The 26,961-nt window shown below is 46.6% G+C and overlaps 2 protein-coding genes across 4 annotated transcripts in view; one reads left to right on the top strand and one right to left on the bottom strand.

Moving 5' to 3' along the window:
• The window catches only part of LOC311129748 (neuron navigator 3-like), a 753,845-nt gene that overhangs the window by 153,444 nt on the left and 573,440 nt on the right, over window positions 1-26,961 (bottom strand). The gene's annotated exons all lie outside the window — the stretch shown is intronic.
• Window positions 118-26,961, top strand: part of map3k13 (mitogen-activated protein kinase kinase kinase 13) — a gene marked incomplete at its 3' end in the record, with an annotated part of 70,379 nt that continues 43,535 nt past the window's right edge. Inside the window, exons 1-3 of the mRNA XM_084161008.1 lie at window positions 118-791; window positions 7,533-7,716; window positions 24,899-25,090. Coding sequence (XP_084017134.1) covers window positions 167-791; window positions 7,533-7,716; window positions 24,899-25,090 — 1,001 coding nt within the window. The 5' untranslated portion in view covers window positions 118-166. The remainder of the gene's footprint in view (window positions 792-7,532; window positions 7,717-24,898; window positions 25,091-26,961) is intronic.

The raw sequence follows: 26,961 nt of genomic DNA, 5'->3' as shown, positions 1-26,961 counted from the left end.
TCTCTCTCTCTCTCTCTCTCTCTCTCTATCGCTCCCCCTCCCATTCTCTCTCTCTCTCTCTCTCTCTCTCTCACTCTCTCTCTCTCTCTCTGCAGGTGACTCCCTGAGTTCAGAGAACCCCTCCTGCTAGGAACGGCCTCTCTCCGTCCGCGTCGCTGGGCAGCCCATGCTCCCGCAGTGCACCATGGGTAGCTCTCCAGAGGTGCTGTCATGGGCGTCGTGCCCCAGCCTGCTTGTTGGCAAGCTGAAGGAGGAGCTAAAGAACACTGTGGTGGGGGACGGCGTTAAGAAAACTTCCTCTCCCAACGCCCCAGCCCCTCCCCTTCCTCTACCCCCCCAGATCATCACAGATCTAGCTCCTCCCACACACCTCCTGGTTCCCCTGATGACGCTCGCCCCGCCCTCAGGCCAGGACGAGGAGGCTATGCTGGGCACCAGCCCACCAATCACAGCGCTCAGTGAGGACTCTGGGCGGGAGCAGAGACACTTTGACAACAGCGTGCTCCAATTGCAGGAGCACGAGGAGGCGGAGTCACCGACGTCATGTGGCCAGGGGGAGTGTGGCAGTGGGGGCGAGGGGGAGGGGACAGGGGAGGGGATGTGTCCCATACACCAACACCACCCTGGGTCTGGAACACACAACCAGCCTCACCCCCGTGATGACATCAAACTGCACTTCCACAGAGCACCGGGAGGAGGGGGGTTCCTGGATGGGCTGTTCGGCTGTCTGAGACCCGTCTGGAATATCATAGGGAAGACCTACAGCACGGAATACAAGCTGCAGCAACAAGGTACACATTCCTATGGTGCCAAATGCCTACTACTCATATGCAGCTGTCAGAGTGAACTGTGGGTAAAGGTGAAATCCTGGGGGTAGAGGTGAAATCCTGAGGGTAGAGGTGAAATCCTGGGTGTAGAGGTGAAATCCTGGGGGTAGAGGTGAAATCCTGGGGGAAGAGGTGAAATCCTGGGGATAGAGGTGAAATCCTGGGGGAAGAGGTGAAATCCTGGGGGAAGAGGTGAAATCCTGGGGGTATAGGTGAAATCCTGGGGTAGAGGTGAAATCCTGAGGGTAGAGGTGAAATCCTGAGGGTAGAGGTGAAATCCTGGGGGTAGAGGTGAAATCCTGAGGGTAGAGGTGAAATCCTGGGGGTAGAGGTGAAATCCTGGGGGTAGAGGTGAAATCCTGAGGGTAGAGGTGAAATCCTGGGGGTAGAGGTGAAATCCTGAGGGTAGAGGTGAAATCCTGGGGGTAGAGGTGAAATCCTGAGGGTAGAGGTGAAATCCTATCCCCCCAGAGTGAACCGGGGGTAAAGGTGAAGTCCTGGGGTAGAGGTGAAATCCTATCCCCCAGAGTGAACTGGGGGTAAAGGTGAAATCTTATCCCCCAGAGTGAACTGGGGGTAGAGGTGAAATCCTGGGGGTAGAGGTGAAATCCTGGGGGTAGAGGTGAAATCCTGGGGTAGAGGTGAAATCTTATCCCCCAGAGTGAACTGGGGGTAAAGGTGAAATCCTGGGGTAGAGGTGAAATCCTGGGGTAGAGGTGAAATCTTATCCCCCAGAGTGAACTGGGGGTAAAGGTGAAATCCTATCCCCCAGGGTGAACTGGGGGTAAAGGTGAAATCCTATCCCCCAGGGTCGGTTGCACCAGCTGGGCACACGCCTAGTCATAACGATATGGGTTGTGGTCAGACAGACATGGGTTTGGCTTTGTGGTTGGTCAGCTGGCCATCTGGTTTCCACTAAGGTACAACTGGGCGGCAGGTAGCCTAGCGGTTAGAGCGTTGGGCCAGTAACTGCAAGGTTGCCGGATCGAATCCCAGAGCTGACAAGGTAAAAATCTGTCATTCTGTGCCTGAGCAAGGCAGTTAACCCAGACGTGGATGTTGATTAAGGCAGCACCTGCACCTCTCTGATTCAGAGGGGTTGGGTTAAATACGGAAGACACATTTCAGTTGAATGCATTCAGTTGTACAACTGACTAGATATCCCCCTTTCCTTAACACTATGGGTTCAGCAGGACCCCTGTATATCACTATTGATACAATGTCTGGCCGTACAGCCGATTGGCAACGTACAGCATATTGAGAAATCATGTGACTAAACTGAATAAAAATAAGAAACTACACTATGAAACAAAGATAAATGACATAAAGAATGATAGTAAAAAGCTTTGGAGCACCTTCAATGAAATGTTGGGCAAAAAGGCAAACTCAGCTCCATCATTCACTGAATCAGATGGCTCATTCATCACAAAACCCACTGATATTGCCAACTACTTTAATTATGTTTTCATTAGCAAGATTAGCAAACTTAGGCATTACATGCCATTAACAAACGCTGACACTACACATCCAAGTATATCTGACCAAATTATGAAAGACAAGCATTGGGTAATTTTGAATTCCGTAATGTAAGTGTAATACCTTGCTAAAACCAAGTATAGAGTTTATTTGTTATAATTCATTGGTATTAGATTTAAAAGGTGATCGAATAGCTCCTGATTTGTAATTTCATTAATGCATTTCTTTTGAAGCAATGTTTTTAAAAAATGTACAAGTGAATAGGTTGGTTTACTTTTAAGTTTAAGTTTCCCACGTATCTCGTTAAAAGTTTTGACCAATGAGGTAACTTGTTAAGTTGTGGCCAATGGGAGAGTGGACTGGTTGCTGGGAGAGAAAAGTTAGTGGGGTTGGTGAAGGAAAAAACGACCAAAGGAAACGATAAAGAGAGAACAAAACCATACCTACAGAGTTTTTTGAAGGGAAATCCTGATTTTATTTCTATAAGAGAGTGTTTATTATTTCGTTAAGAAAGACCTAGTGGAGACTGAAGCTGCCGTCGCATTGTGGAGACATTCGACATCCTAGAGGTTAGCCTAGCATCGTGCGAGACTTGGAGAGAATTGCTTGTGACGATCAACGAGTTCGGGTTTCCAACGGATGTCTGTTGCTGCTACGGAGTACCGGCTGCATTGACGGCTGTGTTCGCTGTGGATCTTGTGAGGACACCTGCACGGAACTACTATATTTTGCTGAGGCATTATCTACAAGTAGTGAGTAACTACAAATGTGGGGTGGACTTCAGGACTTTATGTATGTCGTCATTTTTTTATGAGCTCCAACGCGCGCCCAGGGTTTAAGCAAGCTTGCAAATAATTTGGACATGGGTTGTGGAAAAATCATTGGGGTTTATTATTTTTATTTATTTTGATGTGATACATTGAAAATTTGATTAATATAGATATTGAACCTTATGTCTGTTGTATTGGTGGAGTCATTTACTGTTTCAGTTTCATTTAATGCATGGGAAAGCATATCCTTATAATAATAACCAAGTCTATAATCATTCTATCTGAAGTAATACCCTATTTGTCATTCACCCTAGCAAGTTTACAATAGGGATTCTTATTGGAGATGTCCTTCTCACCTAATATCCCATGCTGTTCAGATATTCTAAATAAGGTAATATTGTGAGAGTCAAATTCGAGCCTGGTGAGAGGGTTACATAAGTGTGGAAGAGGTGAAACAATTTTTGTTGTCTATCAACAATGACAAGCCACCAGGGTCTGACAACTTGGCAACTTGGATGGAAAATTACTGAGGATAATAGCGGATGATATTGCCACTCCTATTTGCCATGTCTTCAATTTACACCCACTAGAAAGTGTGTGCCCTCAACCTCAGGCCTGGAGGGAAGCAAAAGTGATTCCCCTACCGACTGGCTCAAATAGCCGACCAATCCACCTCTTACCAACCCTTTGTCAACTTTTTAAAAAAATGGTGTTTGACCAGATCCAATGCTATTTCACAGTAAACACATTGACAACAGACTCTCAGCACGCTTATAGAGAAGGACATTCAACAAGCACTTACACAAATGACTGATGATTGGCTGAGAGAAATTGATGATACAAATATTTTGGGGGCTGTTTTGTTAGACTTTTTGCGGCTTTTGACATTATCGATCATAGTCTGCTGCTGGAAAAACGTATGTGTAATGGCTTTACACCCCCTGCTATATTGTGGATAAAGCGTTACCTGTCTAACAGAACACAGAGGGTGTTCTTTAATGGAAGCCTCTCCAACATAATCCAGGTAGAATCAGGAGTTCCCCAGGGAAGCTGTCTAGGCCCCTTACTTTTTTCAATCTTTACTAATGACATGCAACTGGCTTTGAGTAAAGCCAGTGTGTCTATGTATGCGGGTGACTCAACACTATACACGTCAGCTACTACAGTGACTGAAATCACTGCAACAATTAGCAAAGAGCTGCAGTTAGTTTCAGAATAGGTGGCAAGGAATAAGTTAGTCCTAAATATTTCAAAAACTAAAAGCATTGTATTTGGGACAAATCATTCACTAAACCCTAAACCTCAACCAAATCTTGTAATGAATAATGTGGTAATTGAGCGAGTTGAGGAGACTAAACTGCTTGGAGTAACCCTGGATTGTAAACTGTCATGGTCAAAACATATTGATACAACAGTAGCTAAGATGGGGTGAAGTCTGTCCATAATAAAGCGCTGCTCTGCCTTCTTAACAGCACTATCAACAAGGCAGGTCCTACAGGCCCTAGTTTTGTTTGCACCTGAACTACCGTTCAGTCGTGTGGTCAGGTGCCACGAAGAGGGACTTAAGAAAATTGCAATTGGCTCAGAACAGGGCAGCACGGCTGGCCCTTGGATGTACACAGAGAGCTAACATTAATAAATACATGTTAATCTCTCCTGGCTCAAAGTGGAGGAGAGATTGACTTCATCACTACTTGTTTTTGTAAGAAGTGTTGACAAGCTGAATGCACCGAGCTGTCTGTTTAAACTACTGGCGCACAGCTCGGACACCCATGCATACCCCACAAGACATGCCACCAGAGGTCTCTTCATAGTCCCCATGTCCGGAACAGACTATGGGAGGTGCACAGTACTACATAGAGCCATGACTACATGGAACTCCATTCCACATCATGTAACTCATGCAAGCAGTAAAGTTAGATTTAAAAACAGATAAAAATACACGTTATGGAAAAGCGGGGACTGTGATGCAACACAAACATAGGCACAGACACATGCATACACACACACGATAACATACGCACTATACACACAAGGTACACATGGATTTTGTATTGTATATACAGTGGGGAAAGAAAGTATTTAGTCAGCCACCAATTGTGCAAGTTCTCCCACTTAAAAAGATGAGAGAGGCCTGTAATTTTCATCATAGGTACACGTCAACTATGACAGACAAAATGAGAAAAAAAAATACAGAAAATCACATTGTAGGACTTTTAATGAATTTATTTGCAAATTATGGTGGAAAATAAGTATTTGGTCAATAACAAAAGTTTCTCAATACTTTGTTATATACCCTTTGTTGGCAATGACACAGGTGAAACGTTTTCTGTAAGTCTTCACAAGGTTTTCACACACTGTTGCTGGTATTTTGGCCCATTCCTCCATGCAGATCTCCTCTAGAGCAGTGATGTTTTGGGGCTGTCGCTGGGCAACACGGACTTTCAACTCCCTCCAAAGATTTTCTATGGGGTTGAGATCTGGAGACTGGCTAGGCCACTCCAGGACCTTGGAATGCTTCTTACGAAGCCACTCCTTCATTGCCCGGGCAGTGTGTTTGGGATCATTGTCATGCTGAAAGACCCAGCCACGTTTCATCTTCAATGCCCTTGCTGATGGAAGGAGGTTTTCACTCAAAATCTCACGATACATGGCCCCATTCATTCTTTCCTTTACACGGATCAGTCGTCCTGGTCCCTGTGCAGAAAAACAGCCCAAAAGCATGATGTTTCCACCCCCATGCTTCACAGTAGGTATGGTGTTCTTTGGATGCAACTCAGCATTCTTTGTCCTCCAAACACGACGAGTTGAGTTTTTACCAAAAAGTAATATTTTGGTTTCATCTGACCATATGACATTCTCCCAATCCTCTTCTGGATCATCCAAATGCACTCTAGCAAACTTCAGACGGGCCTGGACATGTACTGGCTTAAGCGAGGGGACACGTCTGGCACTGCAGGATTTGTGTCCCTGGCGGCGTAGTGTGTTACTGATGGTAGGCTTTGTTACTTTGGTCCCAGCTCTCTGCAGGTCATTCACTAGGTGTGGTTCTGGGATTTTTGCTCACCGTTCTTGTGATCATTTTGACCCCACGGGGTGAGATCTTGCGTGGAGCCCCAGATCGAGGGAGATTATCAGTGGTCTTGTATGTCTTCCATTTCCTAATAATTGCTCCCACAGTTGATTTCTTCAAACCAAGCTGCTTACCTATTGCAGATTCAGTCTTCCCAGCCTGGTGCAGGTCTACAATTTTGTTTCTGGTGTCCTTTGACAGCTCTTTGGTCTTGGCCATAGTGGAGTTTGGAGTGTGACTGTTTGAGGTTGTGGACAGGTGTCTTTTATACTGATAACAAGTTCAAACAGGTGCCATTAATACGGGACAGAGGAGCCTCTTAAAGAAGAAGTTGCAGGTCTGTGAGAGCCAGAAATCTTGCTTGTTTGTAGGTGACCAAATACTTATTTTCCACCATAATTTGCAAATAAATTCATTAAAAATCCTACAACGTGATTTTCTGGAAAAAAAATTCTCAATTTGTCTGTCATAGTTGACGTGTACCTATGATGAAAATTACAGGCCTCTCTCATCTTTTTAAGTGGGAGAACTTGCACAATTGGTGGCTGACTAAATACTTTTTTTCCCCACTGTATGTGGTAGTGGTGGAGTAGGGGCCTGAGGGCACACAGTGTGTTGTGAAATCTGTGAATGTATTGTTATGTTTTTATAAATGTATAACTGCCTTAATTTTGCTGGACCCCAGGAAGAGTAGCTGCTGCCTTGGCAGGAACTAATGGGGATCCATAATAAACCCCAGGAAGAGTAGCTGCTGCCTTGGCAGGAACTAATGGGCAGAGGCTGGTGATCTCGCGGCTGGTGATCTCGCATTAGTTGACTTTTAACTTTTAGATTTGTATCATTTTAATTCAGATTTTTAAGATTTTGAGAAACAAAACTGTAATTTTTGAAACGGAACTGTTCCATGAAAATGTGCATATGAAAATCATAACTGGCAGAACGGTAGAAATGGTAGCATAAATTGTAAGCTTCCCCAAACTTGAAACTCACGCTCCGCCTATGAAGTAACATGTCTGTCTGTCTGTCTGTCTGTCTGTCTGTCTGTCTGTCTGTCTGTCTGTCTGTCTGTCTGTCTGTCTGTCTGTCTGTCTGTCCTCTCTAGACATGTGGGAGGTCCCGTAAGTAACATGTCTGTCTGTCTGTCTGTCTGTCTGTCTGTCTGTCTGTCTGTCTGTCTGTCTGTCTGTCTGTCTGTCTGTCTGTCTGTCTGTCTGTCTGTCTGCCTGTCTGTCTGCCTGTCTGTCTGTCCTCTCTAGACATGTGGGAGGTCCCGTAAGTAACATGTCTGTCTGTCGGTCTGTCTCTGTCTGTCCTCTCCTTCTCAAGCCATATGGGAGGTCCCGTTAGCAACATGTCTGCCTGTCTGTCTGTCTGTCTTCTCTCCAGACATGTGGGAGGTCCCGTTTGAGGAGATCTCGGAGCTGCAGTGGCTGGGCAGCGGGGCGCAGGGGGCTGTCTTTCTGGGGAAGCTCCATGGCAATGAGGTGGCCATCAAGAAGGTCCGCGAGCAGAAGGAGACTGACATCAAACACCTGAGGAAGCTCAAACACCCCAACATCATCAGCTTCAAGTAGGTCCACTAACCCTAATCCTAACACTAACCCAACATCATTGGCTTCAAGTTCTTCCGAGGGGCGCAGTGGTCTAAGGCACTGCATCGCAGTGCTAGCTGTGCCACTAGAGATCCTGGTTCGAGTCCAGGCTCTGTCGCAGCTGGCCGCGACTGGAAGACCCATGGGCGGCGCACAATTGGTCCAGCGTCGTCCAAGGTAGGGGAGGGTTTGGCCGGCAGGGATGTGGGTTTGTTTCCCACGGGGGGCCAGTATGAAAAAATAAATAAATAAACATGTATGCACTCACTAACTTTAAGTCGCTCTGGATAAGAGCGCCTGCTAAATGACTAAAATCTAAATGTAAGTAGGTCCCCTAACACTAACCCAACATCACCGGCTTCAAGTAGGTTCCCTATCACTAACCCTAACACTAACCCAACATCACCGGCTTCAAGTAGGTCCCCTACCACTAACCCAACATCATTGGCTTCAAGTAGGTCCACTAACCCTAACACTAACCCAACATCACTGGCTTCAAGTAGGTCCACTAACCCTAACACTAACCCAACATCACCGGCTTCAAGTAGGTCCCCTAACACTAACCCTAACACTAACCCAACATCACCGGCTTCAAGTAGGTCCCCTACCACTAACCCTAACACTAACCCAACATCACCGGCTTCAAGTAGGTCCACTAACCCTAACACTAACCCAACATCATCGGCTTCAAGTAGGTCTCCTAACACTAACCCAACATCATCGGCTTCAAGTAGGTCCACTAACCCTAACACTAACCCAACATCATCGGCTTCAAGTAGGTCCACTAACCCTAACACTAACCCAACATCATCAGCTTCAAGTAATAATTATTATAATTATAGTTATTATAATAATAGTAATTTATTAAATAATTAGTATATGAAGAGCCTTCCATCTAATCATGAGTATATAAAGAGCCTTCCATCTAATCATGAGTATACACAGAGCCTTCCATCTAATCATGAGTATATAAAGAGCCTTCCATCTAATCATGAGTATACACAGAGCCTTCCATCTAATCATGAGTATATAAAGAGCCTTCCATCTAATCATGAGTATACACAGAACCTTCCATCTAATCATGAGTATATAAAGAGCCTTCCATCTAATCATGAGTATACACAGAGCCTTCCATCTAATCATGAGTATATACAGAGCCTTCCATCTAATCATGAGTATACACAGAGCCTTCCATCTAATCATGAGTATATAAAGAGCCTTCCATCTAATCATGAGTATACACAGAGCCTTCCATCTAATCATGAGTATACACAGAGCCTTCCATCTAATCATGAGTATATAAAGAGCCTTCCATCTAATCATGAGTATATACATAACCTTCCATCTAATCATGAGTATACAGTGCATTCGGAAAGTATTCAAACCCCTTGACTTTTTCCACTTACTGTTACATTACAGAAAATACCTTATTTACGTAAGTATTCAGACCCTTTGCTATGAGACTCAACATTTAGCTCAGGTGCATCCTGTTTCCACTGATCATCCTTGAGCTGTTTCTACAACTTGATTTGAGACCACCTATGATAAATTCAATTGATTATACATGATTTGGAAAGGCACACACCTGTCTATATAAGGTCCCACAGTTGACAGTGCATGTCAGAGCAAAAACCAAGCCAAGAGTTCAAAGAAATTGTCCGTAGAGCTCCGAGACAGGATTGTGTCAAGGCACAGATATGGGGAAGGGTACCAAAACATTTCTGCAGCATTGAAGTTCCCCAAGAACACAGTGGCCTCCATCATTTTTAAATGGAAGAAGTTTGGAACCACCAAGACTCTTCTTAGAGCTGGCCGCCCGGCCAAACTGAGCAATCGGGGGAGAAGGGCCTTGGTCAGGGAGGTGACCAAGAACCCGATTGTCACTCTGACAGAGCTCCAGAGTTCCTCTGTGGAGATGGGAGAAACTATCAGAAGGACAACCATCTCTGCAGCTCCACCAATCAGGCCTTTATGGTAGAGTGGCCAGACAGAAGCCACTCCTCAGTAAAAGGCACATGACAGCCCTCTTGGAGTTTGCCAAAAGGTACCGAAAGGACTCTCAGACCAAAGATTTCAAGAAGAAGAGGAGTAGCGTTGATCCGAGCTTTCTGACCTAACAACAGCAGTCAAGCACCCAAGCTAACTAGCTAACGTTGGCTAGCTTGCTAGCTACTTCCAGACACAAATGAGAGAACATCTCAATCTGACCATTTTACTCGCCCTAGCAGAGCTGGTTAGGCTGTTTTCATGTTATCCAGAGCGTTGGTGACTGCAACTGTGCTGCTGGCAACAATTTAATTACGCTTTTTTGCCATGTTTACTGACACCGGCCATATTCAACGGGTGATGAGCGTTCGTAAATTTGTCAGTTATTCTGCGCTCTGGCACACTCAGACGAGAGTAATATAATATTACCTCACACTAGACTACTGAAACACTGTTTCCCCTGACATAACCCCTCACACTAGACTACTGAAACACTGTTTCCCCTGCCATAAACCCTCACACTAGACTACTGCCATAACCCCTCACACTAGACTACTGCCATAACCCCTCACACTAGACTACTGCCATAACCCCTCACACTAGACTACTGCCATAACCCCTCACACTAGACTACTGTCATAACCCCTCACACTAGACTACTGCCATAACCCCTCACACTAGACTACTGCCATAACCCCTCACACTAGACTACTGCCATAACCCCTCACACTAGACTACTGCCATAACCCCTCACACTAGACTGCTGCCATAACCCCCCACACTAGACTACTGCAACACTGTTTCCCCTGTCATAACCCCTCACACTAGACTACTGCCATAACCCCTCACACTAGACTACTGCCATAACCCCTCACACTAGACTACTGCCATAACCCCTCACACTAGACTACTGCCATAACCCCTCACACTAGACTACTGCCATAAACCCTCACACTAGACTACTGCCATAACCCCTCACACTAGACTACTGCCATAACCCCTCACACTAGACTACTGCCATAACCCCTCACACTAGACTACTGCCATAACCCCTCACACTAGACTACTGCCATAACCCCTCACACTAGACTACTGCCATAACCCCTCACACTAGACTACTGCAACACTGTTTCCCCTGCCATAACCCCTCACACTAGACTACTGCAACACTGTTTCCCCTGCCATAACCCCTCACACTAGACTACTGCAACACTGTTTCCCCTGCCATAACCCCTCACACTAGACTACTGCCATAACCCCTCACACTAGACTACTGCCATAACCCCTCACACTAGACTACTGCCATAACCCCTCACACTAGACTACTGCCATAACCCCTCAAACTAGACTACTGCCATAACCCCTCACACTAGACTACTGCCATAACCCCTCACACTAGACTACTGCCATAACCCCTCACACTAGACTACTGCCATAAACCCTCACACTAGACTACTGCAACACTGTTTCCCCTGACATAACCCCTCACACTAGACTGCTGCCATAACCCCCCACACTAGACTACTGCCATAACCCCTCACACTAGACTACTGCCATAATCCCTCACACTAGACTACTGCCATAATCCCTCACACTAGACTACTGCCATAATCCCTCACACTAGACTACTGCCATAACCCCTCACACTAGACTACTGCCATAACCCCTCACACTAGACTACTGCCATAAACCCTCACACTAGACTACTGCCATAACCCCTCACACTAGACTACTGCCATAACCCCTCACACTAGACTACTGCCATAACCCCTCACACTAGACTACTGCCATAACCCCTCACACTAGACTACTGCCATAACCCCTCACACTAGACTACTGCCATAACCCCTCACACTAGACTACTGCCATAACCCCTCACACTAGACTACTGCAAAACTGTTTCCCCTGACATAAACCCTCACACTAGACTACTGCAACACTGTTTCCCCTGCCATAACCCCTCACACTAGACTACTGCAACACTGTTTCCCCTGCCATAACCCCTCACACTAGACTACTGCAACACTGTTTCCCCTGCCATAACCCCTCACACTAGACTACTGCCATAACCCCTCACACTAGACTACTGCCATAACCCCTCACACTAGACTACTGCCATAACCCCTCACACTAGACTACTGCCATAACCCCTCAAACTAGACTACTGCCATAACCCCTCACACTAGACTACTGCCATAACCCCTCACACTAGACTACTGCCATAACCCCTCACACTAGACTACTGCCATAAACCCTCACACTAGACTACTGCAACACTGTTTCCCCTGACATAACCCCTCACACTAGACTGCTGCCATAACCCCCCACACTAGACTACTGCCATAACCCCTCACACTAGACTACTGCCATAATCCCTCACACTAGACTACTGCCATAATCCCTCACACTAGACTACTGCCATAATCCCTCACACTAGACTACTGACATAACCCCTCACACTAGACTACTGCAACACTGTTTCCCCTGCCATAACCCCTCACACTAGACTACTGCAACACTGTTTCCCCTGCCATAACCCCTCACACTAGACTACTGCCATAACCCCTCACACTAGACTACTGCCATAAACCCTCACACTAGACTACTGCCATAAACCCTCACACTAGACTACTGCCATAACCCCTCACACTAGATTACTGCACACTGTTTCCCCTGACATAACCCCTCACACTAGACTACTGCAACACTGTTTCTCCTGCCACAAACCCTCACACTAGACTTCTACCATAACTCCTCAAACTAGACTACTGCCATAAACCCTCACACTAGACTACTGCCATAAACCTTCACACTAGACTACTGCCATAAACCCTCACACTAGACTACTGCCATAAACCCTCACACTAGACTACTGCCATAACCCCTCACACTAGACTACTGCCATAACCCCTCACACTAGACTACTGCCATAAACCCTCACACTAGACTACTGCCATAAACCCTCACACTAGACTACTGCCATAACCCCTCACACTAGATTACTGCACACTGTTTCCCCTGCCATAAACCCTCACACTAGACTACTGCTAAACTGTTTCCCCTGCCATAAACCCTCACACTAGACTACTGCCATAACCCCTCACACTAGACTACTGCCATAAACCCTCACACTAGACTACTGCTACACTGTTTCCCCTGACATAACCCCTCACACTAGACTATTGCCATAAACCCTCACACTAGACTACTGCCATAACCCCTCACACTAGACTACTGCCATAACCCCTCACACTAGACTACTGCCATAACCCCTCACACTAGACTACTGCCATAACCCCTCACACTAGACTACTGCCATAACCCCTCACACTAGACTACTGCAACACTGTTTCCCCTGACATATTGACATATCCCCTCACACTAGACTACTGCCATAACCCCTCACACTAGACTACTGCCATAAACCCTCACACTATACTACTGCCATAAACCCTCACACTAGATTACTGCAACACTGTTTCCCCTTCCATATCCCCTCACACTAGACTACTGCCATAAACCCTCACACTAGACTACTGCCATAACCCCTCACACTAGACTACTGCCATAACCCCTCACACTAGACTACTTCAACACTGTTTCCCCTGCCATAAACCCTCACACTAGACTACTTCAACACTGTTTCCCCTGTAATAAACCCTCACACTAGACTACTTCAACACTGCTTCCCCTGCCATAACCCCTCACACTAGACTACTGCAACACTGTTTTCCCTGCCATAACCCCTCACACTAGACTACTGCCATAAACCCTCAAAATTAGACTACTGCCATAACCCCTCACACTAGACAACTGCCATAAACCCTCACACTAGACTACTGCCATAAACCCTCACACTAGACTACTGCCATAAACCCTCACACTAGACTACTGCAACATTGTTTCTCCTGCCACAAATCCTCACACTAGACTACTGCCTTAACCCCTCACACTAGACTACTGCCATAACCTCTCACACTAGACAACTGCCATAACCCCTCACACTAGACTACTGCCATAACCCCTCACACTAGACTACTGCCATAAACCCTCACACTAGACTACTGCCATAAACCCTCACACTAGACTACTGCCATAAACCCTCACACTAGACTACTGCAACACCGTTTCCCCTGACATAACCCCTCACACTAGACTACTGCCATAACCCGTCACACTAGACTACTGCCATAACCCCTCACACTAGACTACTGCTAAACTGTTTCCCCTGCCATAACCCCTCACACTAGACTACTGCAACACTGTTTCCCCTGTCATAACCCCTCACACTAGACTACTGCTAAACTGTTTCCCCTGCCATAACCCCTCACACTAGACTACTGCCATAAACCCTCACACTAGACTACTGCAACACTGTTTCCCCTGCCATAACCCCTCACACTAGACTACTGCAACACTGTTTCCCCTGCCATAACCCCTCACACTAGACTACTGCCATAACCCCTCACACTAGACTACTGCCATAACCCCTCACACTAGACTACTGCCATAACCCCTCACACTAGACTACTGCAACACTGTTTCCCCTGCCATAACCCCTCACACTAGACTACTGCAACACTGTTTCCCCTGCCATAACCCCTCACACTAGACTACTGCCATAACCCCTCACACTAGACTACTGCCATAACCCCTCACACTAGACTACTGCCATAACCCCTCACACTAGACTACTGCCATAACCCCTCACACTAGACTACTGCAGCACTGTTTCCCCTGCCATAACCCCTCACACTAGACTACTGCCATAACCCCTCACACTAGACTACTGCCATAACCCCTCACACTAGACTACTGCAACACTGTTTCCCCTGCCATAACCCCTCACACTAGACTACTGCAACACTGTTTCCCCTGACATAACCCCTCACACTAGACTACTGCCATAACCCCTCACACTAGACTACTGCCATAACCCCTCACACTAGACTACTGCCATAACCCCTCACACTAGACTACTGCCATAACCCCTCACACTAGACTACTGCCATAACCCCTCACACTAGACTACTGCCATAACCCCTCACACTAGACTACTGCCATAACCCCTCACACTAGACTACTGCCATAAACCTTCACACTAGACTACTGCCATAAACCCTCACACTAGACTACTGCCATAACCCCTCACACTAGACTACTGCCATAACCCCTCACACTAGACTACTGCCATAACCCCCCACACTAGACTACTGCCATAAACCCTCACACTAGACTACTGCCATAACCCCTCACACTAGACTACTGCCATAAACCCTCACACTAGACTACTGCCATAAACCCTCACACTAGACTACTGCCATAACCCCTCACACTAGATTACAGCACACTGTTTCCCCTGACATAACCCCTCACACTAGACTACTGCAACACTGTTTCTCCTGCCACAAACCCTCACACTAGACTTCTACCATAACTCCTCAAACTAGACTACTGCCATAAACCCTCACACTAGACTACTGCCATAAACCTTCACACTAGACTACTGCCATAAACCCTCACACTAGACTACTGCCATAAACCCTCACACTAGACTACTGCCATAACCCCTCACACTAGACTACTGCCATAACCCCTCACACTAGACTACTGCCATAAACCCTCACACTAGACTACTGCTAAACTGTTTCCCCTGCCATAAACCCTCACACTAGACTACTGCCATAACCCCTCACACTAGACTACTGCCATAAACCCTCACACTAGACTACTGCTACACTGTTTACCCTGACAGAACCCCTCACACTAGACTACTGCAACACTGTTTCCCCTGACATAACCCCTCACACTAGACTACTGCCATAAACCCTCACACTAGACTACTGCCATAACCCCTCACACTAGACTACTGCCATAACCCCTCACACTAGACTACTGCCATAACCCCTCACACTAGACTACTGCAACACTGTTTCCCCTGACATATTGACATATCCCCTCACACTAGACTACTGCCATAAACCCTCACACTAGACTACTGCCATAAACCCTCACACTAGACTTCTGCCATAAACCCTCACACTAGATTACTGCAACACTGTTTCCCCTTCCATATCCCCTCACACTAGACTACTGCCATAAACCCTCACACTAGACTACTGCCATATCCCCTCACACTAGACTACTGCCATAACCCCTCACACTAGACTACTTCAACACTGTTTCCCCTGCCATAAACCCTCACACTAGACTACTTCAACACTGTTTCCCCTGTAATAAACCCTCACACTAGACTACTTCAACACTGTTTCCCCTGCCATAACCCCTCACACTAGACTACTGCAACACTGTTTTCCCTGCCATAACCCCTCACACTAGACTACTGCCATAAACCCTCAAAATTATACTACTGCCATAACCCCTCACACTAGACAACTGCCATAAACCCTCACACTAGACTACTGCCATAAACCCTCACACTAGACTACTGCCATAAACCCTCACACTAGACTACTGCAACATTGTTTCTCCTGCCACAAATCCTCACACTAGACTACTGCCTTAACCCCTCACACTAGACTACTGCCATAACCTCTCACACTAGACAACTGCCATAACCCCTCACACTAGACTACTGCCATAACCCCTCACACTAGACTACTGCCATAAACCCTCACACTAGACTACTGCCATAAACCCTCACACTAGACTACTGCCATAACCCCTCACACTAGACTACTGCAACACAGTTTCCCCTGACATAACCCCTCACACTAGACTACTGCCATAACCCCTCACACAGACTACTGCAACACTTTTTCCCCTGCCATAACCCCTCACACTAGACTACTGCCATAACCCCTCACACTAGACTACTGCTAAACTGTTTCCCCTGCCATAACCCCTCACACTAGACTACTGCAACACTGTTTCCCCTGTCATAACCCCTCACACTAGACTACTGCTAAACTGTTTCCCCTGCCATAACCCCTCACACTAGACTACTGCCATAAACCCTCACACTAGACTACTGCAACACTGTTTCCCCTGCCATAACCCCTCAAACTAGACTACTGCAACACTGTTTCCCCTGCCATAACCCCTCACACTAGACTACTGCCATAACCCCTCACACTAGACTACTGCCATAACCCCTCACACTAGACTACTGCAACACTGTTTCCCCTGCCATAACCCCTCACACTAGACTACTGCCATAAACCCTCACAACTGACTACTGCCATAACCCCTCACACTAGACTACTGCCATAACCCCTCACACTAGACTACTGCCATAACCCCTCACACTAGACTACTGCAACACTGTTTCCCCTGCCATAACCCCTCACACTAGACTACTGCAACACTGTTTCCCCTGCCATAACCCCTCACACTAGACTACTGCAACACTGTTTCCCCTGCCATAACCCCTCACACTAGACTACTGCCATAACCCCTCACACTAGACTACTGCCATAACCCCTCACACTAGACTACTGCCATAACCCCTCACACTAGACTACTGCCATAACCCCTCACACTAGACTACTGCAGCACTGTTTCCCCTGCCATAACCCCTCACACTAGACTACTGCCATAACCCCTCACACTAGACTACTGCCATAAACCCTCACACTAGACTACTGCCATAACCCCTCACACTAGACTACTGCAACACTGTTTCCCCTGCCATAACCCCTCACACTAGACTACTGCAACACTGTTTCCCCTGACATAACCCCTCACACTAGACTACTGCCATAACCCCTCACACTAGACTACTGCCATAACCCCTCACACTAGACTACTGCCATAACCCCTCACACTAGACTACTGCCATAACCCCTCACACTAGACTACTGCCATAACCCCTCACACTAGACTACTGCCATAACCCCTCACACTAGACTACTGCCATAACCCCTCACACTAGACTACTGCAACACTGTTTCCCCTGCCATAACCCCTCACACTAGACTACTGCCATAAACCCTCACAACTGACTACTGCCATAACCCCTCACACTAGACTACTGCCATAACCCCTCACACTAGACTACTGCCATAACCCCTCACACTAGACTACTGCAACACTGTTTCCCCTGCCATAACCCCTCACACTAGACTACTGCAACACTGTTTCCCCTGCCATAACCCCTCACACTAGACTACTGCAACACTGTTTCCCCTGCCATAACCCCTCACACTAGACTACTGCCATAACCCCTCACACTAGACTACTGCCATAACCCCTCACACTAGACTACTGCCATAACCCCTCACACTAGACTACTGCCATAACCCCTCACACTAGACTACTGCAGCACTGTTTCCCCTGCCATAACCCCTCACACTAGACTACTGCCATAACCCCTCACACTAGACTACTGCCATAAACCCTCACACTAGACTACTGCCATAACCCCTCACACTAGACTACTGCAACACTGTTTCCCCTGCCATAACCCCTCACACTAGACTACTGCAACACTGTTTCCCCTGACATAACCCCTCACACTAGACTACTGCCATAACCCCTCACACTAGACTACTGCCATAACCCCTCACACTAGACTACTGCCATAACCCCTCACACTAGACTACTGCCATAACCCCTCACACTAGACTACTGCCATAACCCCTCACACTAGACTACTGCCATAACCCCTCACACTAGACTACTGCCATAACCCCTCACACTAGACTACTGCCATAAACCTTCACACTAGACTACTGCCATAAACCCTCACACTAGACTACTGCCATAACCCCTCACACTAGACTACTGCCATAACCCCTCACACTAGACTACTGCCATAACCCCCCACACTAGACTACTGCCATAAACCCTCACACTAGACTACTGCCATAACCCCTCACACTAGACTACTGCCATAAACCCTCACACTAGACTACTGCCATAAACCCTCACACTAGACTACTGCCATAAACCCTCACACTAGACTACTGCAACACTGTTTCCCCTGACATAACCCCTCACACTAGACTACTGCAACACTGTTTCCCCTGCCATAACCCCTCACACTAGACTACTGCAACACTGTTTCCCCTGCCATAACCCCTCACACTAGACTACTTCAACACTGTTTCCCCTGCCATAACCCCTCACACTAGACTACTGCCATAAACCCTCACACTAGACTACTGCCATAACCCCTCACACTAGACTACTGCCATAACCCCTCACACTAGACTACTGCCATAACCCCTCACACTAGACTACTGCCATAACCCCTCACACTAGACTACTGCCATAACCCCTCACACTAGACTACTGCCATAAACCCTCACACTAGACTACTGCCATAAACCCTCACACTAGACTACTGCCATAAACCCTCACACTAGACTACTGCCATAAACCCTCACACTAGACTACTGCAACACTGTTTCCCCTGCCATAACCCCTCACACTAGACTACTGCCATAAACCCTCACACTAGACTACTGCAACACTGTTTCCCCTGCCATAACCCCTCACACTAGACTACTTCAACACTGTTTCCCCTGCCATAACCCCTCACACTAGACTACTGCCATAAACCCTCACACTAGACTACTGCCATAACCCCTCACACTAGACTACTGCCATAACCCCTCACACTAGACTACTGCCATAACCCCTCACACTAGACTACTGCCATAACCCCTCACACTAGACTACTGCCATAAACCCTCACACTAGACTACTGCCATAAACCCTCACACTAGACTACTGCCATAAACCCTCACACTAGACTACTGCCATAAACCCTCACACTAGACTACTGCCATAACCCCTCACACTAGATTACTGCACACTGTTTCCCCTGACATAACCCCTCACACTAGACTACTGCAACACTGTTTCTCCTGCCACAAACCCTCACACTAGACTTCTACCATAACTCCTCAAACTAGACTACTGCCATAAACCCTCACACTAGACTACTGCCATAAACATTCACACTAGACTACTGCCATAAACCCTCACACTAGACTACTGCCATAACCCCTCACACTAGACTACTGCCATAACCCCTCACACTAGACTACTGCCATAACCCCTCACACTAGACTACTGCCATAAACCCTCACACCAGACTACTGCCATAAACCCTCACACTAGACTACTGCCATAAACCCTCACACTAGACTACTGCCATAACCCCTCACACTAGATTACTGCAACACTGTTTCCCCTGACATAACCCCTCACACTAGACTACTGCAACACTGTTTCCCCTGCCATAACCCCTCACACTAGACTACTGCCATAACCCCTCACACTAGACTACTGCCATAAACCCTCACACTAGATTACTGCAACACTGTTTCCCCTTCCATATCCCCTCACACTAGACTACTGCCATAAACCCTCACACTAGACTACTGCCATAAACCCTCACACTAGACTACTTCAACACTGTTTCCCCTGTAATAAACCCTCACACTAGACTACTTCAACACTGTTTCCCCTGCCATAACCCCTCACACTAGACTACTGCAACACTGTTTCCCCTGCCATAACCCCTCACACTAGACTACTGCCATAAACCCTCAAAATTAGACTACTGCCATAACCCCTCACACTAGACAACTGCCATAAACCCTCACACTAGACTACTGCCATAAACCCTCACACTAGACTACTGCCATAAACCCTCACACTAGACTACTGCCATAACTCCTCACACTAGACTACTGCCATAAACCCCTCACACTAGACTACTGCCATAAACCCTCACACTAGACTACTGCCATAAACCCTCACACTAGACTACTGCCATAAACCCTCACACTAGACTACTGCCATAAACCCTCACACTAGACTACTGCAACACTGTTTCTCCTGCCACAAACCCTCACACTAGACTACTGCCATAAACCCTCACACTAGACTACTGCCATAAACCCTCACACTAGACTACTGCAACACTGTTTCCCCTGACATAACCCCTCACACTAGACTACTGCAACATTGTTTCCCCTGCCATAACCCCTCACACTAGACTACTGCCATAACCCCTCACACTAGACTACTGCCATAACCCCTCACACTAGACTACTGCCATAACCCCTCACACTAGACTACTGCCATAACCCCTCACACTAGACTACTGCCATAACCCCTCACACTAGACTACTGCCATAACCCCTCACACTAGACTACTGCAATACACCCTCACACTAGACTACTGCCATAACCTCTCACACTAGACTACTGCCATAAACCCTCACACTACACTACTGCAACACTGTTTCCCCTGTCATAACCCCTCACACTAGACTACTGCCATAACCCCTCACACTAGACTACTGCAACACTGTTTCCCCTTCCATAACCCCTCACACTAGACTACTGCCATAAACCCTCACACTAGACTACTGCCATAACCCCTCACACTAGACTACTGCAATACACCCTCACACTAGACTACTGCCATAACCTCTCACACTAGACTACTGCCATAAACCCTCACACTACACTACTGCAACACTGTTTCCCCTGCCATAAACCCTCAAACTAGACTACTGCCATAACCCCTCACACTAGACTACTGCCATAATCCCTCACACTAGACAACTGCCATAAACCCTCACACTAGACTACTGCAACACTGTTTCCCCTGACATAACCCCTCACACTAGACTACTGCCATAACCCCTCACACTAGACTACTGCCATAACCCCTCACACTAGACTACTGCCATAACCCCCCACACTAGACTACTGCCATAACCCCTCACACTAGACTACTGCCATAACCCCTCACACTAGACTACTGCCATAACCCCTCACACTAGACTACTGCCATAACCCCTCACACTAGACTACTGCCATAACCCCTCACACTAGACTACTGCCATAACCCCTCACACTAGACTACTGCCATAAACCCCTCACACTAGACTACTGCCATAACCCCTCACACTAGACTACTGCCATAACCCCTCACACTAGACTACTGCAACACTGTTTCCCCTGCCATAACCCCTCACATTAGACTACTGCAACACTGCAAAACTTTCCCCCTTACATAAACCCTCACACTAGACTACTGCCATAAACCCTCACACTAGACTACTGCAACACTGTTTCCCCTGCCATAACCCCTCACACTAGACTACTGCCATAACCCCTCACACTAGACTACTGCCATAACCCCTCACACTAGACTACTGCAACACTGCAAAACTTTCCCCCTTACATAAACCCTCACACTAGACTACTGCCATAAACCCTCACACTAGACTACTGCAACACTGTTTCCCCTGCCATAACCCCTCACACTAGACTACTGCCATAACCCCTCACACTAGACTACTGCCATAACCCCTCACACTAGACTACTGCCATAACCCCTCACACTAGACTACTGCCATAACCCCCCACACTAGACTACTGCCATAACACCTCACACTAGACTACTGCCATAACCCCTCACACTAGACTACTGCCATAACCCCTCACACTAGACTACTGCCATAACCCCTCACACTAGACTACTGCCATAACCCCTCACACTAGACTACTGCCATAACCCCTCACACTAGACTACTGCCATAACCCCTCACACTAGACTACTGCCATAACCCCTCACACTAGACTACTGCCATAACCCTTCACACTAGACTACTGCCATAAACCCTCACAACTGACTACTGCCATAACCCCTCACAATAGACTACTGCAACACTGTTTCCCCTGTCATAACCCCTCACACTAGACTACTGCCATAACCCCTCACACTAGACTACTGCCATAACCCCCCACACTAGACTACTGCAACACTGTTTCCCCTGTCATAACCCCCCACACTAGACTACTGCCATAACCCCTCACACTAGACTACTGCCATAACCCCTCACACTAGACTACTGCAACACTGTTTCCCCTGTCATAACCCCTCACACTAGACTACTGCCATAACCCCTCACACTAGACTACTGCAACACTGTTTCCCCTGTCATAACCCCTCACATTAGACTACTTCAACACTGTTTCCCCTGTCATAACCCCTCACATTAGACTACTGCCATAACCCCTCACACTAGACTACTGCCATAACCCCTCACACTAGACTACTGCCATAACCCCTCACACTAGACTACTGCCATAACCCCTCACACTAGACTACTGCCATAACCCCTCACACTAGACTACTGCCATAACCCCTCACACTAGACTACTGCCATAACCCCTCACACTAGACTACTGCCATAACCCCTCACACTAGACTACTGCCATAACCCCTCACACTAGACTACTGCCATAACCCCTCACACTAGACTACTGAAACACTGTTTCCCCTGCCATAACCCCTCACACTAGACTACTGCCATAACCCCTCACACTAGACTACTGCCATAACCCCTCACACTAGACTACTGCCATAACCCCTCACACTAGACTACTGCCATAACCCCTCACACTAGACTACTGCCATAACCCCTCACACTAGACTACTGCCATAACCCCTCACACTAGACTACTGCCATAACCCCTCACACTAGACTACTGCCATAACCCCTCACACTAGACTACTGCCATAACCCCTCACACTAGACTACTGCAACACTGTTTCCCCTTCCATAACCCCTCACACTAGACTGCTGCCATAGCCCCCCACACTAGACTACTGCCATAAACCCTCACACTAGACTACTGCCATAAACCCTCACACTAGACTACTGCCATAAACCCTCACACTAGACTACTGCCATAACCCCTCACACTAGACTACTGCCATAACCCCTCACACCAGACTACTGCCATAACCCCTCACACTAGACTACTGCCATAACCCCTCACACCAGACTACTGCCATAACCCCTCACACTAGACTACTGCCATAACCCCTCACACTAGACTACTGCAACACTGTTTCCCCTTCCATAACCCCTCACACTAGACTACTGACATAACCCCTCACACTAGACTACTGCCATAAACCCTCACACTAGACTACTGCCATAACCCCTCACACTAGACTACTGCCATAACCCCTCACACTAGACTACTGCCATAAACCCTCACACTAGACTACTGCAACACTGTTTCCCCTGCCATAACCCCTCACATTGGTGCCACAAAAGATAGAAGATGATGATGTGCAGGTTCGCGGAAAAAAATGTGTGCTGTTTTTTAATATTGATTAGCACAGAAATTCCAAAATATTTATGGAGAGCTTCATAAGCTGTTTATTGATTGTGGGGTTTGAATAGTGTCAGAAGACAACAACATATCTGGTAAAAATCACAACAGGGTACAATATCCATTCTAGCTCTTAAAGGGGCAGTTGCCTACTTTGGGTCTTCAATTCATTACATCATTATTTATTCTGCAGTTATTCTATTACTATTTATTCTGTTACCAATCAAATGTACATGTTAATAATATCTTCTGATTACAATTATTATGTCTCATATTTTAACTAAATGCAATCTATTAGCTTCCATAATGTAAGTAGGTATATCTAGCTGTCTGATAATACATTCTGATTGAATGGCTTGTCCTGCACTTTGTAAAAACCCAGAGTGCATGTTGGAAAAATATCTTGGTTCCTTTCTAAACATAGCAATGTGAATGCAAAGAGGACTCGGTCCACAAAATAGTTGAAGTGAACTGGTGAAAGAGTTGAGTCATCATTCAAAGGCAAGGGCAAGATACGTGAGTTCTTTGGCTTTTTTTTACCCCAGAGTTCACATTAAAGAGGACTGAGATCAGTTCTTTTAAAGAGGACTGAGATCAGTTCTTTTAAAGAGGACTGAGATCAGTTCTTTTAAAGAGGACTGAGATCAGTTCTTTTAAAGAGGACTGAGACCAGTTCTTTTAAAGAGGACTGAGATCAGTTATTTTAAAGAGGACTGAGATCAGTTCTTTTAAAGAGGACTGAGATCAGTTCTTTTAAAGAGGACTATATGTGAAAACACCCTGAGACCATCAAGCGGAACTATTGTTTGAGGAGTTGCTACAGGAGTTTTTGCTGTTGTATGATGTCAAGTTGCTTTTCAGTCTAGTACTAAACTTAATCTGTGTCTAGGAAATCTGCCCTAAATGTCTCTCTCAGTGTCGCCCTTCTGTCGTGCACCCCAGCTCCGTTCTATTGTACCATTATGGAGTACAGTGTCACATCTTTTTTACTTTATAACTCATCCTCTCTTCTCCTCTTCTCCTTCCTCTCCTCCCTCTCTTCTCTCTCCTCTCCAGGGGTGTGTGCACCCAGGCTCCGTGTTACTGTATATTAATGGAGTACTGTTCCCAGGGCCAGCTCTATGAGGTTCTGAGGGCTGGACGGAAGGTAACCCCCAGACTGCTGGTGGACTGGGCCTCAGGGATCGCCTCTGGGATGAACTACCTGCACCTCCACAAGATCATACACAGAGACCTCAAGTCACCCAAGTGAGTGTCCATCTCCTAACCCTAACCCCAACCTCCCCTATCCCTCCATCCAACCCTCCCCTAACCCCAACCACAACCCTCCCCTAACCCTAACCCCAACCCTCCCCTAACCCCAACCCTCCCCTAACCCTAACCCCAACCCTCCCCTAACCACAACCCTCCCCTAACCCTAACCCCAACCCTCCCCTAACCCCAACCCTCCCCTAACCCCAACCCTCCCCTAACCCCAACCCTTCCCTAACCCCAACACTCCCCTAACCCCAACCCTTCCCTAACCCCAACCCTCTCCTAATCCCAACCCTCCCCTAACCGTAACCACAACCCTCCCCTAACTCTAATCCCAACCCTCCCCTAACCCCAACCCTCCCCTAACCCTAACCCTCCCCTAACCCCAACCCTCCCCTAACCCTCCCCTAACCCCAACTCTGTATAAGAGCGTCTACTAAATGACTAACATGTAAAAAATGTAAGACATCAAAGATGCAGCAGTTTAGGTAAATAAATCAACTCAGTAACAGAGAAGAAGGAGGAAAGGAGAGCCTCCAAATAATAAAGGTAATAGAGAAAAGCCTTGTCGGATGCTTCTACCTACAACAGTTTTTTCATAAATGACATTGGTAGTGATTTGAACTTTGGGAGCTCTATATAACGTGTCTTGGTCATCGGTAATGATTTGAACTTTACAGTTGAAGTCGGAAGTTTACAAACACTTAGGTTGGAGTCATTAAAACTCGTTTTTCAACCATTCAACAAATTTCTTGTTAACAAACTATAGTTTTGCAAGTCAGTTAGGACATCTACTTTGTGCATGACACAAGCAATTTTTCCAACAATTGTTTACAGACAGATTATTTCACTTATAATTCACTGTATCACAATTCCAGTGGGTCAGAAGTTTACATACGCTAAGTTGACTGTGCCTTTAAACAGCTTGGATTCCAGAAAATGATGTAATGGCTTTAGAAGCTTCTGATAGGCTAATTGACATCATTTGAGTCAATTGGAGGTGTACCTGTGGATGTATTTCAAGGCCTACCTTCAAACTCAGTGCCTCTTTGCTTGACATCATGGGAAACTCAAAAGAAATCAGCCCCCAAAAAATGTAGACCTCCACAAGTCTGGTTCATCCTTGGGAGCAATTTCCAAATGCCTGAAGGTATCACGTTCATCTGTACAAACAATAGTACGCAAGTATAAACACCATGGGACCACGCAGCCGTCATACCGCTCAGGAAGGAGACACGTTCTGTCTCCTAGAGATTAACGTACTTTGGTGCGAAAAGTGCAAATCAATCCCAGAACAACAGCAAAGGACCTTGTGAAGATGCTGGAGGAAACAGGTACAAAAGTATCTACAGTGAGGGAAAAAAGTATTTGATCCCCTGCTGATTTTGTACGTTTGCCCACTGACAAATAAATGATCAGTCTATAATTTTAATGGTAGGTTTATTTGAACAGTGAGAGACAGAATAACAACAAAAAATCCAGAAAAACGCATGTCAAAAATGTTATCAATTGATTTGCATTTTAATGAGGGAAATAAGTATTTGACCCCCTCTCAATAAGAAAGATGTCTGGCTCCCAGGTTTATACAGGTAACGAGCTGAGATTAGGAGCACACTCTTAAAGGGAGTGCTCCTAATCTCAGTTTGTTACCTGTATAAAAGACACCTGTCCACAGAAGCAATCAATCAATCAGATTCCAAACTCTCCACCATGGCCAAGACCAAAGAGCTCTCCAAGGATGTCAGGGACAAGATTGTAGACCTACACAAGGCTGGAATGGGCTACAAGACCATCGCCAAGCAGCTTGGTGAGAAGGTGACAACAGTTGGTGCGATTATTCGCAAATGGAAGAAACACAAAAGAAC

The sequence above is a fragment of the Coregonus lavaretus genome (assembly GCF_964263955.1).
Source record: "Coregonus lavaretus genome assembly, chromosome: 5".
Taxonomy (NCBI): domain Eukaryota; kingdom Metazoa; phylum Chordata; class Actinopteri; order Salmoniformes; family Salmonidae; genus Coregonus; species Coregonus lavaretus.
The sequence above is the reverse complement of the archived record's forward strand: the minus strand, read 5'-3'. Positions and strand labels throughout refer to the sequence as shown.